Source organism: Gouania willdenowi, chromosome 16 (genome assembly GCF_900634775.1).
Source record: "Gouania willdenowi chromosome 16, fGouWil2.1, whole genome shotgun sequence".
Lineage (NCBI taxonomy): Eukaryota > Metazoa > Chordata > Actinopteri > Blenniiformes > Gobiesocidae > Gouania > Gouania willdenowi.
The window spans coordinates 39,467,806-39,481,972 of NC_041059.1; the positions used below are offsets into that span (position 1 = coordinate 39,467,806).

The 14,167-nt window shown below is 43.3% G+C and overlaps 1 protein-coding gene and 1 long non-coding RNA gene across 3 annotated transcripts in view; one reads left to right on the forward strand and one right to left on the reverse strand.

Moving 5' to 3' along the window:
- The window catches only part of rftn1b (raftlin, lipid raft linker 1b), a 139,727-nt gene extending 133,069 nt beyond the window's left edge, over nt 1-6,658 (forward strand). Inside the window, exon 10 of the mRNA XM_028470047.1 lies at nt 1,037-6,658. Within this exon, the coding sequence (XP_028325848.1) occupies nt 1,037-1,438 (402 nt within the window). The 3' untranslated portion in view covers nt 1,439-6,658. The remainder of the gene's footprint in view (nt 1-1,036) is intronic.
- LOC114477632 (uncharacterized) lies at nt 5,456-12,063 on the reverse strand. Of its 2 annotated transcripts, XR_003675742.1 has the most exons (4): nt 10,687-12,063; nt 6,865-6,972; nt 6,718-6,775; nt 5,456-6,616 (listed from the first exon to the last, which is right to left on the reverse strand). It is a non-coding gene; the product is annotated as an uncharacterized LOC114477632 (long non-coding RNA). The 2 variants fall into 2 exon arrangements; XR_003675741.1 differs by having other exon boundaries at nt 5,456-6,775.
- Between the last annotated feature and the right edge of the window lie 2,104 nt (nt 12,064-14,167).

Here is a 14,167-nt window from a genome sequence, read left to right on the forward strand (position 1 = left end):
AGCTCCGCTGTGTCCGTGTTTCATGACGGGTCTGGTGGGTGGCCGACATCGCTGTAGAGCGCAGAGGGCACAGTGATGTAGCCTAGTCCATGGCCCCAGGAATCAGCGAGTTGGGAGCGGGACTGTGCTGCAAAGCTCGCAGCCCATGAGCCACCTCTGCCGCTGGGCCCTTCCAGGCCACGGAGCCGGTCGCAGCACACCATCGCAGAGGAAATGCGTCCGGCGAGGAGACGCTGGTGCCAGGAATGACCAAATACCTCTTGGCCAACTTTGAAATCATGGGATACTGCACTTAATTCTTTCAAACGCTAGTTTGTATTCAGGATGAGTGAATCTCCCTTTCAGTAACTGTAGCCAAAGAGTTAGCTGCTGCTATCGCCTCCTTCAACTGGTCGCTTCCTTCAGGTGTCCGAGCAGCATGAGCGACTTTAACTTTTTGTTCCGCGAGCAGCCATCGTGTTTCTGTCATATAGTTATTATGAAAAATAATAGATTTTTTAACATTTATGAATCATTATTGAATTGTCACATGTCGTATTGTGATTAATCTAATAATCAATGTATTGGAACGCTTCTAGTAGCTAGGGCCCTGATGCAACATGAATCATTGTTTTTAGTGCAAAACTACAACCAGCTTATTTTCACACAGGGCCCTTTTCATTCACATATAAATAATCTAAAAAAAATGTAATTTCATTTTTGTACATATATATAAAACAGACTTTATCCCCCCCGTCCGAGGCCCATGCGTGTAAGACATAAAACTATAACATGGTTCCCCATTGTTGCGTTTTAATTCAAGTACACCATAATTGTAATTCATTACAATCTGGTAATTAATTACAATTATGCCTATAAGCTTTCTTTGCCACAGCCTACTCCTTTTGAGCTTTCATTACCGTCTAATTATCAATTACGTGATTACAATTATAATTGACCCCAAACCTGGTAGACAGAGTGTTTCCACTGGCAGAAGAGTGGGAATTAACTCTGTGTGTGAGATTGTTCCTCTAACGTTCCCATGTTCATGTTTCAGAAACTGATCTTCAAACCTCGAGGCAAGGCCGGAAAGAACTGCATCAAAGACACAACGAAGAACAAGAAGAGGAAGAAGAAGAAAACGCCAAGCAGGAGAGGGGCGGAGGACGCAAGGGTTCCTGATGAGGAAAGAGGTGGCGACGGAAGGGTGAACGTGGAAGGCGGCGAAGAACAGAGGGAGGAAGAAAGACATGATGAGACAGAGACAAAAGAGGAGGAGTCACTGGACGTAGAGATAGCCACGGAAGACAGAGATCCAGCAGAAATGCTCCAATCGCCGACAGAGACCAAAGAGGGCGGAGCCAAGCAGAGGGAAGACGGGGAGGAGGGCGAGGAGGAGCGGGAAGAGGAGAAGGACGCACAGTCGCGTTTTCCTCCTCCTGCCTCTGACTCAATGTAACCTGCTGAATGTACGACAGACACTGGAACCACTGGTGAGCAACATTAGAGGGCGCTGTAACGCCACAGGACCAGTAACAACCCACTTAATGTGCGTTCACACCCAACACGACTTCAGCGACTCTGATGACTAGATTACGTTTCAAATCAATGTAAATGACGCGACATCAAGCGACTTACCTTCAAGTGATGCGACTCGCATGTTTCTAGCGACTAGATTGCGCGAGTGAGATGCAAGTTCCTCAAAGTTGAAGAGTTTGAACTTTTCAAGCGACTTCTCCCCCAAACGTCACTGTCTGTAGAGCTGAGACTGCACTGAGAGGGCTGTACATTTCCTCTACTTACTGGGGCCAAATCAAAGTGGAATATTCCTTAAGTACTCCTTTTAAATTGTAATTATATTTTGAGTGAACTCATCTTTAAGTAACTTTGTAAGTTAATCATTTAAACCATAATTATAAGTGGAGCTGTTTATGATCAGTGCTGTAAATGTACGACTGTAGAAGAAGTGATCAGCCCTGTCAGTGCTGCCTCCTGCTATACACACACATACTATTCATGCTATTCCTCATTCGTCACGTCACTGGAATGATGGAGCGAGATAAAAGCAACTATAGTCAATGAAGTGGTGTTTGGTGTGAACGCACCTTTAGAACAAAAGGCCTGAATGTACTACATTTAAACTCAACAAAATTCACAAGGTCAGATCAGTGACAACAGTCAGAGTGAGATTAGTGCACGTAGCATCACATCATGGAAGAACAAGGCCTTTAATAAGAGTCTGACTTCATGTAATAAATGTAAAACACCCACTCTCAACACATTGTTACATTAAAGTATTCATTTTTGTAGAAATTGCAGTTATTACGAAGTTCTTCAATAACTACCACACCTTTGTAAACATTTATTACAATATGTCAGTTCTTAGTCTGGTATGTATTTGTCTGTTTTTTGTCTGTCTGGTGTATTTCCATTAGACTTTTAGTCTCTTTTTTGGTCATTTTTACTTACACATTTTGGTTGTACTATTATGTACAATTTATAAAATATGATGGTTTGGTTTCTAATAATGGCACACATTTATGAAATAAATAAAGACAAAATAGACAAAAACAGGACGAGTACAACAAACATTGGACTCAAGAAAAGACTAGAGAGACAAAAAGCAAACAAAAAATGAACAAAATCAAACATCAGACATTTTTAACCGATTTTCACCCATTGAGACGTTTATTACAGAATGAAACATATGATCACATTTAGAAAATAACCACAGTTGGTACAAATGCACAAAATCTGATAACATGTTGGTTCAGAACTCATCTTACAAAAAGTGGGTGTTATCACATAATTAAGTGAACATTTATTACATGTTGTGTATCTGTGCAGTCATTGACTGAATTAAAGGTAGGTGGCGGGACATGAGGTTAAATACAGGAATTCAGGAGATAAGTTGGAAGCAACTTTATATTTATTTTGAGTTTAGTTCATTAAAACTCAGACAGAAACATTGGATGATTTTAACTGAAAATTACTTCATTATAGGAAAAGAAAGGAGTTTAGATTAAATGTAAACTTGCTGTTAAAGTTCCTATTGATCGTCAGGCTGTGGTTGGTCCATGTTACGGGTTTATTTCCCAGCCTGATGTTTGTAAAGCTGCTGATGTGGAAAAGCTGTGCTCCATGTCTGTGGAGTCAGAGCGGAGGTGACTGCAAAGGCGTTTGTAGCGAAAGGCAATCGAGAGCTAAATGTTTACTGTGTGCTGCTTCAAAACAGAGCCGATAATCACTCTGTCACATGCACGATGCTTCACGCTTAGAGTCAGATAAGGACGGGAACGTCTCACCTTCAGGGCACAGGCTGAAACCACATGGATACTTTTGTATTTAGTCACAAAGCTGTGCTGAGAATAAGAAGCAGGCTCTGCTCAAACACAAGGTAATATGAATATGGGGTATAGTCACTAAATCTGACAGGGTACACGTTGCACTCCTCATTTCTGACCCTCACCAAATGTTTTAGAGCATCGCCTATTTCTCTCTAGGGCATTAGTGTCAAACTTGAGGCTCGGGGCCAAATCCGGCCCTTCAGAGCATCCACTGTGGCCTGCAGGAGAATTTAAAGATGACAGGAAAAATATGAATAATAGTATACATTTTGTATTAACTGCATTAATGAGTGTTCTGGTGTCCTTCCAGCCAAGGGACTGGTTGGTGAGTAATTCAGTAATTCAGATCTCCACCTCTCCAAATTCAAAAATGTAATTAAGTGCAAACAATAAATGCAGCGATTTCCCCTGCTTTTATAACATGACAGCAGTCATTTTTAATCTATATTGTATTTATCAAAATCCTGAAATTTCTCACAAACAATCCTAGTACTAAAGCAAGTACTAACTATTAACACACCCATGCCATTTACAGCATCAAACTCTTCTTCAAAGAAACAAATGAACATCGCTACACACGAGAGAAAATGTTTGCGATTTCGAGGATTGGATTTTCAGCAAAAAAGTAACTTTTTTTTTTTAAAACACTGCAGTATCGGCTTGTATTGGTATCGGATGATACTAAGCAACCGGGTAATGGTATCGGCATCGGGACAAAAGAACGGATATCGGAACACTAATTATGATGCTAATATGGGTCTAATAATAATGGTGGGCTGATATTATTGGGCCGATAATAGCCAAATAATGTAATATGCGTTAGGTATCAATATCGGGTTGAAGAAGAGATCAATAAGACATTTTCAGGGAAAAAGTCTGAGTGTATCAGTTGATATCGGAATCAGGAATGAAGTATTGGCAAAAATGTAAATATCGGAGATAACGACTGATAGTGATCTCACAGCGTAGCCTCAGCAGTCCTCACCTCAAACCAAAAGCCTGCGTATATCAGGAAATGTTGACAGTATCCGTATATTGAACAGAGAAGTAAATATTGGTCACGGTTGGATGCTGAGGAGACACTCCCTCCACCTTCGCCGCTGACATTTCTGACGTGTTGAAGTGTTTTTGTGTAGAGTAGGAAATGAAGCTGTGACCAGTTTAGCCTTATTCCCACCGTCTGCTATCACACCAGTATTTAACATGTTTCACTGATGTCATGTTATGTTTTGTAACAGAGCCATGTGATGACTGTGGTGATGGTGAATGTGACGGGTCCGGACCACGACGTTTACTTTGTTTAATGTATATAATAAAACTGAAAACACACGTTTGGTCCAACTGATAGTTTTGTTGTCATTTGAGAGGTTTAATGAAGCCTTTACTGAAGTTAAAGTACAAAGGTAGAAGTCACCGTATTTTCCAGACTATAAGTCGCACCACTGTATTGGTCGCTTTACATGAAATTTGGGATTTTGGTGTGAAAATGCACAGTTTAATTGCTCTTGGCTATAAGTCACGTGCCTGAATGTCAGGCTGCTTCAGATTGGTTTGGTTTCAATTTTCTTATGTGGCAAGCTATTGGCTGAAGAAAGTGTCAATCAAACAACTCACCGTCCCCATCACATCTGCACTTACTGTAATGTGGTGCTTGCCATTATCATATTCAGGTATTACAATCTGGCTCCGATATCTTATTAAAAAAAGTATTGTTTTCTATTTTGGACAACTGGCAGCCTGGGGGCTACATGTGGCCCCCAAAGAAAAACAAACAAAATGACTCAAAAAACACTCAAAATGACAGAAAAATCAAACAATTGATGCCAAATATACTCAAAACAACAGCAAACATACACAAAATGACTCCCAAAAACATACACAGTAGCACAAAGGGACACAACAGACACATTTTCTACAAAAACACATGAAACAGAAATACAAAAAATACTTAAAATACACACGATGACAACAAATATATGCAAAATACTCCAAAATACTCACACAAATAAAAATACACATAGTAAGCAGAACATATACAAAATGAGAAGAAAAATATCCTGTGTTAATGCTCTGAGTGGTCATTATTGTAATGCTGACATTAATGTTAATCATGTGACCCTCAGTTCTGATTGTATCACGTTTGTGATAAGTCGTCCATCTCTGCTCTATAGGAAGTGTAATGTATGTTTTTTTTTTTTATTTAACACACACACAAAGCTCCACTCACAGCTCAGTGAAAAGCCACTATGCATTCACAGGGACATACAGTTCACATTGTTGTCCACTAGATGGTGCTGCTGCCCAAAAAATCCATGGATATGTCGCTGTAGTCCGTCCACAAGTCACTTCTTCAACTTTAAAGTATAAACTAAATTCCTGCTTTCTCCTGACCTGCCACTAGGAAGGAAATTTAAAAAATGCCTTGATTATGGGCGGAGTTCCTGGTGCAGTAAAGACACGTCCAGTCTATACTATGAAATCTCAAAAGAACAATCTATGCTATGCTAACTAGCCACTCATTACTCACTATAGCTCTCTATTCACTCTTCTCTCAGTCCTACCGAGTTACCACAGATTGTAGAGCCCACAGCGGCTAGTTTTTAAAAAAGGGGCGGGGCTAACAGTGCTCGTTTGTGACGCAAACACATGATCTCATTCTCAGCCAATATCAAAAATCTATTGTAATAGCCTGGTTTCAACCCATAGAGGGCAGGCAGTCTGACATTTTACAACTAAATGTGACAAATTGAAATACTTTGACTAAAATGTTGAGAGTTGGATCAGGATCAATCAATAGCACTACTTCATAACATACACAACATACATTTGTATTCAGCAAATCATTGGGTTTTAGTTACTCTTTAAATGAAAAAAGCAACTTTTATTCTGGATAATACGGTCTTCTGCTCTGAGACTGAACAAGTGCGTAAACTCCGACTGAAGGAGAGATGTGCAGCGTTCTTTGGTTAAATAATGCTGTGTTTAAAGCTGTTGGAGTGTAATGGTTAATTTGCTGTTAGCGGGTTGAATAAAGAGGACAGAATGTGAGAACATAAGATATCGTCCTAATATGTTTCCTCCCGTGTTGTCGCTGCAGCCTCTGGAAAGTGTATTGTTAGATTTTTGCCTTTGATGTGAGTTTTTTCACTTATCGCTCGGCTGCCGTCCTCTATGCTAAATGTCATTGATCATGAGCTCTTGTCATTGGCGTCGCCTTTATCCAGGAAAGGAAAAGTACTCTTCATCTTTGCCTTCCCAAGTGGGACCACATTTCTTTCTGTTCATGACATCTGTACAATTTGTATATTATAAAAGGATTTATATTTAATGTGCACACGTGTCCTTTCCTCATTTGTGTCAAACACAGCCGCAAGGTTCAACCAATACGTACCAAAATACACAAGTGCTGTTACACACTCACACTCAAGCCGACACTCAGTGGGAGGTTCCTGTTTTTGTGAGGAAAATGAAGAGAACATCACACATACACTCCATATTTTCCACACAAGTACTTCTTGAAACCCTGAAAATAACTAACCTGTGCTTCTCTCAGTGTAACCAGTCGAGTCTGACTCTGCGTTGTGTGATAGGTGGTTTATTCTGACAGCAGCGTGAACTCCAGTCAGTCTAACCCACAAACATGCCCCTACACAAATCAAATGACACAAACTGTTAGAATACATCTGAAGCACTTTAGAACAGGTTTAATTCAGCCAACTAAATTAAACAACCTACTAAATAAGTAATATTATCACAAAACGTGCATGTGAGATATTTTTGGGTCATAAAAGGGCTTGATTTTAAATAAAGAAGGAAACAAAATGCTTCAGATTAATTTTCTGTTTTAAAACTTCAAGTCTGTGTTTTCCGTCATCACAGAAAATCTTCTTCTCTATGTCCGTCTTTTCTTGACTGCATTGGCTGTTCTTCTTCTTCCCACAGCATTGAATTTCCCACAGACAGCCATCCATGTGGTCTTCATCCTGCTTACATTCAACAGCATGTTTATTCTCCTCTTCCACTCACTCCTCACACATTTTGTGCTTGCTAGCACTTTTCTCTCCCACATCAAAACTTACGAGCGCAAAAACTCTCATTTAAAAATTGCGGCCTCCATTGCTTTTTCACCTGCTGAGTTCCTATGTTCTTTTCTTTTTCTCTATGTCCATCTTTTCTTGATTTCATTGGTTGTTCTATTTCCTACTGAGAGGCATGCTTCAAGCACTGGATAACCATTTTTGCGCATGCGCAGGTCGAGAATTTAATGACAACAATGGCACTGGGAGCTCAGTCCCTTTTCACCTTCTCGCCTGCACATTCGTGTGTGGTTTACCTTGGCATATTTTCTGCTGATACCACAACTATATATTACTATATTATCGCTGCATGTTGCCTGGAGCCCCGTGACTGTCCTTCAGTCAGTGCTGTGAGTTCCTCATCCTCCAGGGGCTGCACAAGCAGTAGCTCAGCAACTGGTGAGTTTTTCTAATTTCTGCTTTACACCGGCGCTTATGCTCGGTTGATTTAAGTTAAGCATTTACTAGCCATTCTACTTGTGTTTAGTTAACGCTAGCGGCGTATCTTAGCGTTATTTTTTGACACCACTATGTTTGACTGGTTCCTCAGTTGTACAAGCACCCACGTTGGCTTCTGGCTTCTACGTGGACGTACTGCCATCAATCTGGTTGTCACTTATGTGTGTATGCATGGGTCACTAGTAGAGTCTGTACGTGTGGCTTCCAATGCGCCCTGGGGAAATGTTTAGTTCTGCTGCTCTTGAGGCCTTGGAGCGCACGACTCAGGTAAGCCACACAAGAGAGCAGTTGGGCAGCCCCGGTGGGTCCCCCGGCTTCTTCTTGACGCTATCAAGCCTCACCTTACTCAGTAAGGCCCCAAGGCCCAGGGCTTGCGGTTTCCACCCTCCTCATGCTGAGTGGCCTGGTCACCCCACCTCCTCTCATATGATGTGGCAGTACCAGCAGTGAGATATTTTAACCCTGGACAACTCGACTATTGGAAAGGTCAAACCCCAGTGGCCACTCTTTCACAGGGTTTTCAACTATTAAATACATTATTTTAATGCATAATATTCAAATCAGGGTGAAGGGGAAGGGGAGCTTCGGTTTTTCTCTGCCCCATGGGTGTTTACTAAGTGTGTAGCGGCAGCCCTGTCCCCTCTGCAGGTTCAAGGGTTTAGAATTCTGCCCTACCTGGATGACTGGCTCGTCTGTGCCTCCACCCGCCCTGGATACACAGACTGTGCTCACGCGTGTGATCCAGACTGGGCCTAAGACTAAACATGGCCAAGAGTTGTTTGGTACCATCACAAGTGACCACTTGCCTAGGGATGACATTCAACATGGTGTCAAGAAAAAGACCCAGTCCACTGCTCGGTGACTACAATACTCACCTTCCTGCAGTCGTTACTTATACAAGGACGTTTCCCATCCACACTGAAAGCATACGTTGCCGTCATTTCCTGTTGGCATACAGGTTTTCACGGTGCTACTGTCAGTCATAACAGAGAGGTGTCAGTGTTTCTAAAAGGGGCACGGCGCTTGCGCCCGACCAATCGTGGCTTCGCCTAATCTGCTGAAAGGGGTTATCCGGGGGAATTGATCGTCACAGTGAGGTGAGGCATCTGACATTGACTCCTCATGACCTTGCTGCCTCTGGCGGTTAGTAAAGATTACATAGAAGAAAGGTTATGTATGTAACTACGGTTCTATATATCCCGGATGACCGCCAGAACGCCCAGTCATTCAGAAGCCTTGTGTTCTCGAGAAGGTTTCAAGGGACGGAGCTCCCGGTGTCACGTGATGATGTAGACTCACGTAACACACCAGGAGGTCACAGGTGTCATTATTGTTATTAAACTCTCAAACTGCCCATGCACAAGTATGATCATCCAGTGCTTGAAGCACCGCCTCTAGCATTCAGTAGGGATTCATGGGACCATAGTTACATACGCAACTGTAACATGTCTCAGGATGATGAAGGGTTCTTTGGAGACACCAGAACACAGGGAAGGTGAGTTTAAAAGGTTTATTTGCCACTTTCACACACATGCTGTGTTCTTGGTTCAGGCTGCTCCTGCAGGTTGTCAGTCCTCCTCTCCAGCAGCTCCCCAGCAAAATATATAGCAAGTGTGATTAATCACAAAGCGCTACACCTGTGGGAAGGCCTGGGAAACCTCCCACACTGCAAATAACAGAGGGTTAAGCCAGTGATCCCAATTACATTTATCCTCGCAAATAAACTTACGAATCAAGTTTTTTCAAAGTCTTATTCAGACTCTCCACCAGCCTATCAGTTTTAGACACTGGTCCAGTGTACATGACATGAATGACATGCCCTGGTCAGTCAGAATTTCCTTAGGAATTGCAACCCGGGAGATGACCTGAAACGGGGGCTGCGCCACGCTCTTTGCAGAGATGGTGCGTAGTGTCAGTGCTTTTGGGTATCGCGTTGCATAATCTACTAAGACTAATACAAAGCAATACATTTGCGCTTTCTGGTAAAATAGCTTGATGAGGTCCATTCCTATGCGCTCAAATGGGACCTCTATAGGGGGGTAGGGGGCGCAAAGGCACTTTTGGTATGCCTGGCGGGTTAACCAGCTGACATCCAGGACAAGATGCACACCAGTGGCGCACATCTCCCTGAATGCCCGGCCAATAGAATCAGGTCATTACCCTCTCAAGCGTTTTCTCATATCTCATGTGACTGACCATTGGGTTATGATGAGTCGCCTAGAAAACCATTTTCGAATGGCTTTTAGGTAACAACAACTGCATGTTTTCGGTCTCTGTCTGAGTATCACGGCTCACTTGGTATAACCTATCTCTGATAATAATAAAGTGCGGGAATGTTCACCAGGTGACCATCCTTAGCTATCACTTGGTCAAAGGCTGAGCGTAAGGTCTCAACCCGAGACTGCTCCAAAGGGAAGTCCTCTACAGACGGGAGAACCAGCAAAGGCTCCAGTGGGCCCCCCGCACGACTCCCTCTGCCTCCATCACAGTCCTGTGATGAGCCTGTGCCACCGCTACACTTTCCTAACTGGCTCTATACGCATTCCTGCACACTGCCCTGCCAGTTGGTCAAACCCCGACCAATCCATGCCCAAGATAAGGGGATACATCAGGAGGGGGCTTACTGCCACCTCCAAGCTATGTTTTTGGCCTATGTAATGAATTACGTCCGGCACACTCAGATGTGTGAATATCACCGTGCACAAATTTAATCTTACTGTGGATGTGTTACACAAAGCCTCGGACTGAACCAGGTTAATCAGGGACTGACTACATCCTGAGTCCACCATAACATGGTGTATACCCCCTCGATACTTTACCGGTACCTGGTATGTCCCTCGTGGACTAGAGCACCGTCAAACTGGAAGACGTGGCCAGATCCTGCTAGATGTCATTTGAGCTCCCACGTCTGATTGGCTCTCTGTGGGCTAGGACGGACTCCTGGAGTGACTGGATTCTGTGGAGAGGGAAGAAAAGAGGTTAGTGGGAGATCCGCCGCTGGTTCCGGAGGAAGAGATGAAAGACTTATCTTCCTCTGAGGTGCTGGTGTAGGCTGGGGCAGTAATGCCCTCTCCCTCCCTGTCTGGATGAGGCCGTGTAGAGGCCGATGCTCCGCCCTCGATCCCAGTTTATACCTGGCTGTGTCGAATTGTCCCTGGGCAAGACACTGAACCCTAAGTGGCTCCCAGTGGTCGAGTAGCGCCTTGCATGGCAGCTCAGTCCCATTGGTATGTGAGTGTGAATGGGTGAATGAGCTGGTATTGTAGAGCACTTTGAGACTACTTCAGTGTAGGGATATATAAATCACATTCATTTTACCATTTACTAATAATTAGTCTGTCTTTGGTCCATTTGGTCATTTTTAAGTTTTAGTTTGGGCTGTTTATGGCGTTTTGTTAGTTAGAAGACCCCCACCGAGAGCGACCAAGCCAGCAGGCCAAGCCCCCAAGGGCAATCCCCCAGGCGAAGCTCCCCGCGGAAAGCCCCATGACTCCAACTCACAAACCAGCCACCATCCGGCAGGACCGCACAAACCCAATCGGCGCAAGGACTGTCGCCCAGGCCCCGCCACGGACAGCACAAGCCACGGGTTGAGGCCCACAACCAGCGCGCCACTGACCGACTGCCGCCACCACAAGAGGGAAGCACACCAACGGCACCCGGTGCACGAGCGGGAACATCTTAAGTTACATTTTAAAAACATTTTACCCTTTTGATTCTACAAGATGGCCGCCCTGTAGACAGTGCCGTGTGCTGCTGCTGACCTCCTCCGCGATTTTCACAGAAACAACCATTACCTCAGACTCAGCTTTTGTTGGGTCAGTGTTTTAATCAGCGTTTGGTCAGTATTTGTTTGGTGAGTGTTTGTTTGGTCACTGTTTGTTTGGTCGGTGTTTGTTTGGTCGGTGTTTGTTTGGTCACTGTTTGTATGGTCAGTGTTTTTTTGGTCAGTGTTTAGTCAGTGTTTGTTGGTTAGTGTTTGTTTGGTCAGTGTTCGTTTGGTCAGTGTTTGTTTGGTCAGTGTCAGGTCATTGTGATAGTGAGCTGCTGTGATACTTAGCTGTTGTTGTAGTTTAGCTGCTGGGATAGTTAGCTGCTGTGATAGTTATCTGCTGGTGTATTTAGCTGCTATGATAGTTAGCTGCTGTGATAATCAGCTGCTGTTGTAGATAGTTGCTGTGATAGTTAGCTGTTGTTGTAGTTAGCTGTTGTTATAGTTAGCTGTTGTTATTGTTAGCTGTTGTTATAGTTAGCTGTTGTTGTAGTTAGCTGTTGTTGTAGTTAGCTGTTGTTATTGTTAGCTGTTGTTATAGTTAGCTGTTGTTGTAGTTAGCTGTTGTTATTGTTAGATGCTGTGATCGTTAGCTGCTGTTGTAGTTAGCTGCTGTGATAGTAAGCTGCTGTGATAATTAGCTGCTGTTGTAGTTAGCTGCTGTTGTAGTTAGCTGTTGTTATAGTTAGCTGTTGTTATAGTTAGCTGTTGTTGTAGTGAGCTGCTGTGATCATTGGCTGCTGTTGTAGTTAGCTGTTGTAGTTAGCTGTTGTAGTTAGCTGTTGTTATAGTTAGCTGCTGTTATTTTTAGCTGCTGTTGTAGTTAGCTGCTGTGATAGTTAGCTGCCTTTATAGTTAGCTGCTGTGATAGTTAGCTGCTTTTATAGTTAGCTGCTATTGTAATTAGCTGCTGTTATTGTAAGCTGCTGGGGACGATGGAGCCGCTTTCGTTCCGTGAGTACCGCAAGATGGCCGCATCTACAGACGGTGGAGACGCTGCTCCTCACCTGCCGTCAGAGAAAGACATTTTGTGACTAAACGCCAACCAAGAAATTACTAAACTACGGGAAGAGATTCATCGCCTTTCTAATGAGCTAAAAAAGAAAGATGAATTACTCACCAAATATACAGGCACGGTTGTACAGCAGTCATCCTTCCTCCATAATATTCCATGTGAGAACGACAGTTCCTGGGAGAATCCGGGTCCAGGACTGCCCTGTTCCACACCACGCCAGCCATCGTGAGCTGAGGTTGTTGTCCACGGACATAGACGACAGAATAACGCAGAAAACGGCATCCCTCCTGCTCCTCTTACTGTCCACAATCGTTTTGAAGCTCTCTCATATGAAAATGGGGACAAACTCAGTCCAATTAAGCTGACCGAAACAACCACCAGGAAAACGCCTCTACCACCACCTGGATTAAATTCCCAATGGCCAAAAACCTCCTCTGTAGCCTGTCGAAACCTCCTCAAAGCTGCAGTCCAGAGGCATGCTACTGCAGCACCGCTTCAATGCCATCCGATGACGGAGCCCTTTGCAACCCGAGCACCACCAGACGTTCCCACACAGATGCCCCAACGCCAGTCAACTCCAAGGACAGAAACTCCACCAAATCCAGCTGTGATCCACCCGCCGGATGTTCCCGGCAAGTATAACAGGCGCACACTCACTCCTAACACTCTCTTCCCACAAACTACACTCATTATTGGCGACTCAATAACGAGGAATATTAGATTCTTTAATGCCATCACACACTGTATTCCAGGTGCTACAGTTCAAACTATCTTAAACAAACTTAATCAAATGTTACCCACGCTGCCAGCAACTGTCACTAAAATAGTGTTACATGTAGGGATGAACAATACCACCCGACGTGAATTGATACAGACCGTGAACGAGTTTAACCTTCTCTTTAATGTTCTAAAGGCATGTGGGAAATCAAAATTAATTTCTGGCCCTCTTCCTACATTAAATAGGAGTATAGATCAATTTAATCGCCTTTTACAGCAGCACAACTTCTTACAATCCTGCTGCAAACTACGTAATTTCACGTTTTGGAAACCTGCAGTTACACAAACACTTCCATAGATACAGTATGTCCGTTACTCAAAATATAGAGCAATTATACCCCATAAACACTGTGCTGAGGAGTACAGAGCAACATGCAATACAAATTAAAGCCCACAAAAGAGGAGTTAATTATAAAAATCTCATCAAAATTAAAACTACCAACAGAACACAAAATAATGAGAAAACCATTAAATGTGGACAACTAAATATCAGATCACTTTCATTGAAATCCCTCTTAGTGAGTGATCTTATAACTGACCATCAATTAAGTGTATTATGCCTCACAGAGACTTGGCTCAAAAATGAACATGTTATTGCTCTTAATGAAGCCAGCCCTCCCAATTATGATAATCACCATATTCCCCATCAGTGTGGTCAGGGAAGAGGAGTGGCAGCAGTTTTTCACTCAAGCTGATCAGTTACCCCAAAAACCAAACTTAACCAAAATTCATTCGAAAGCCT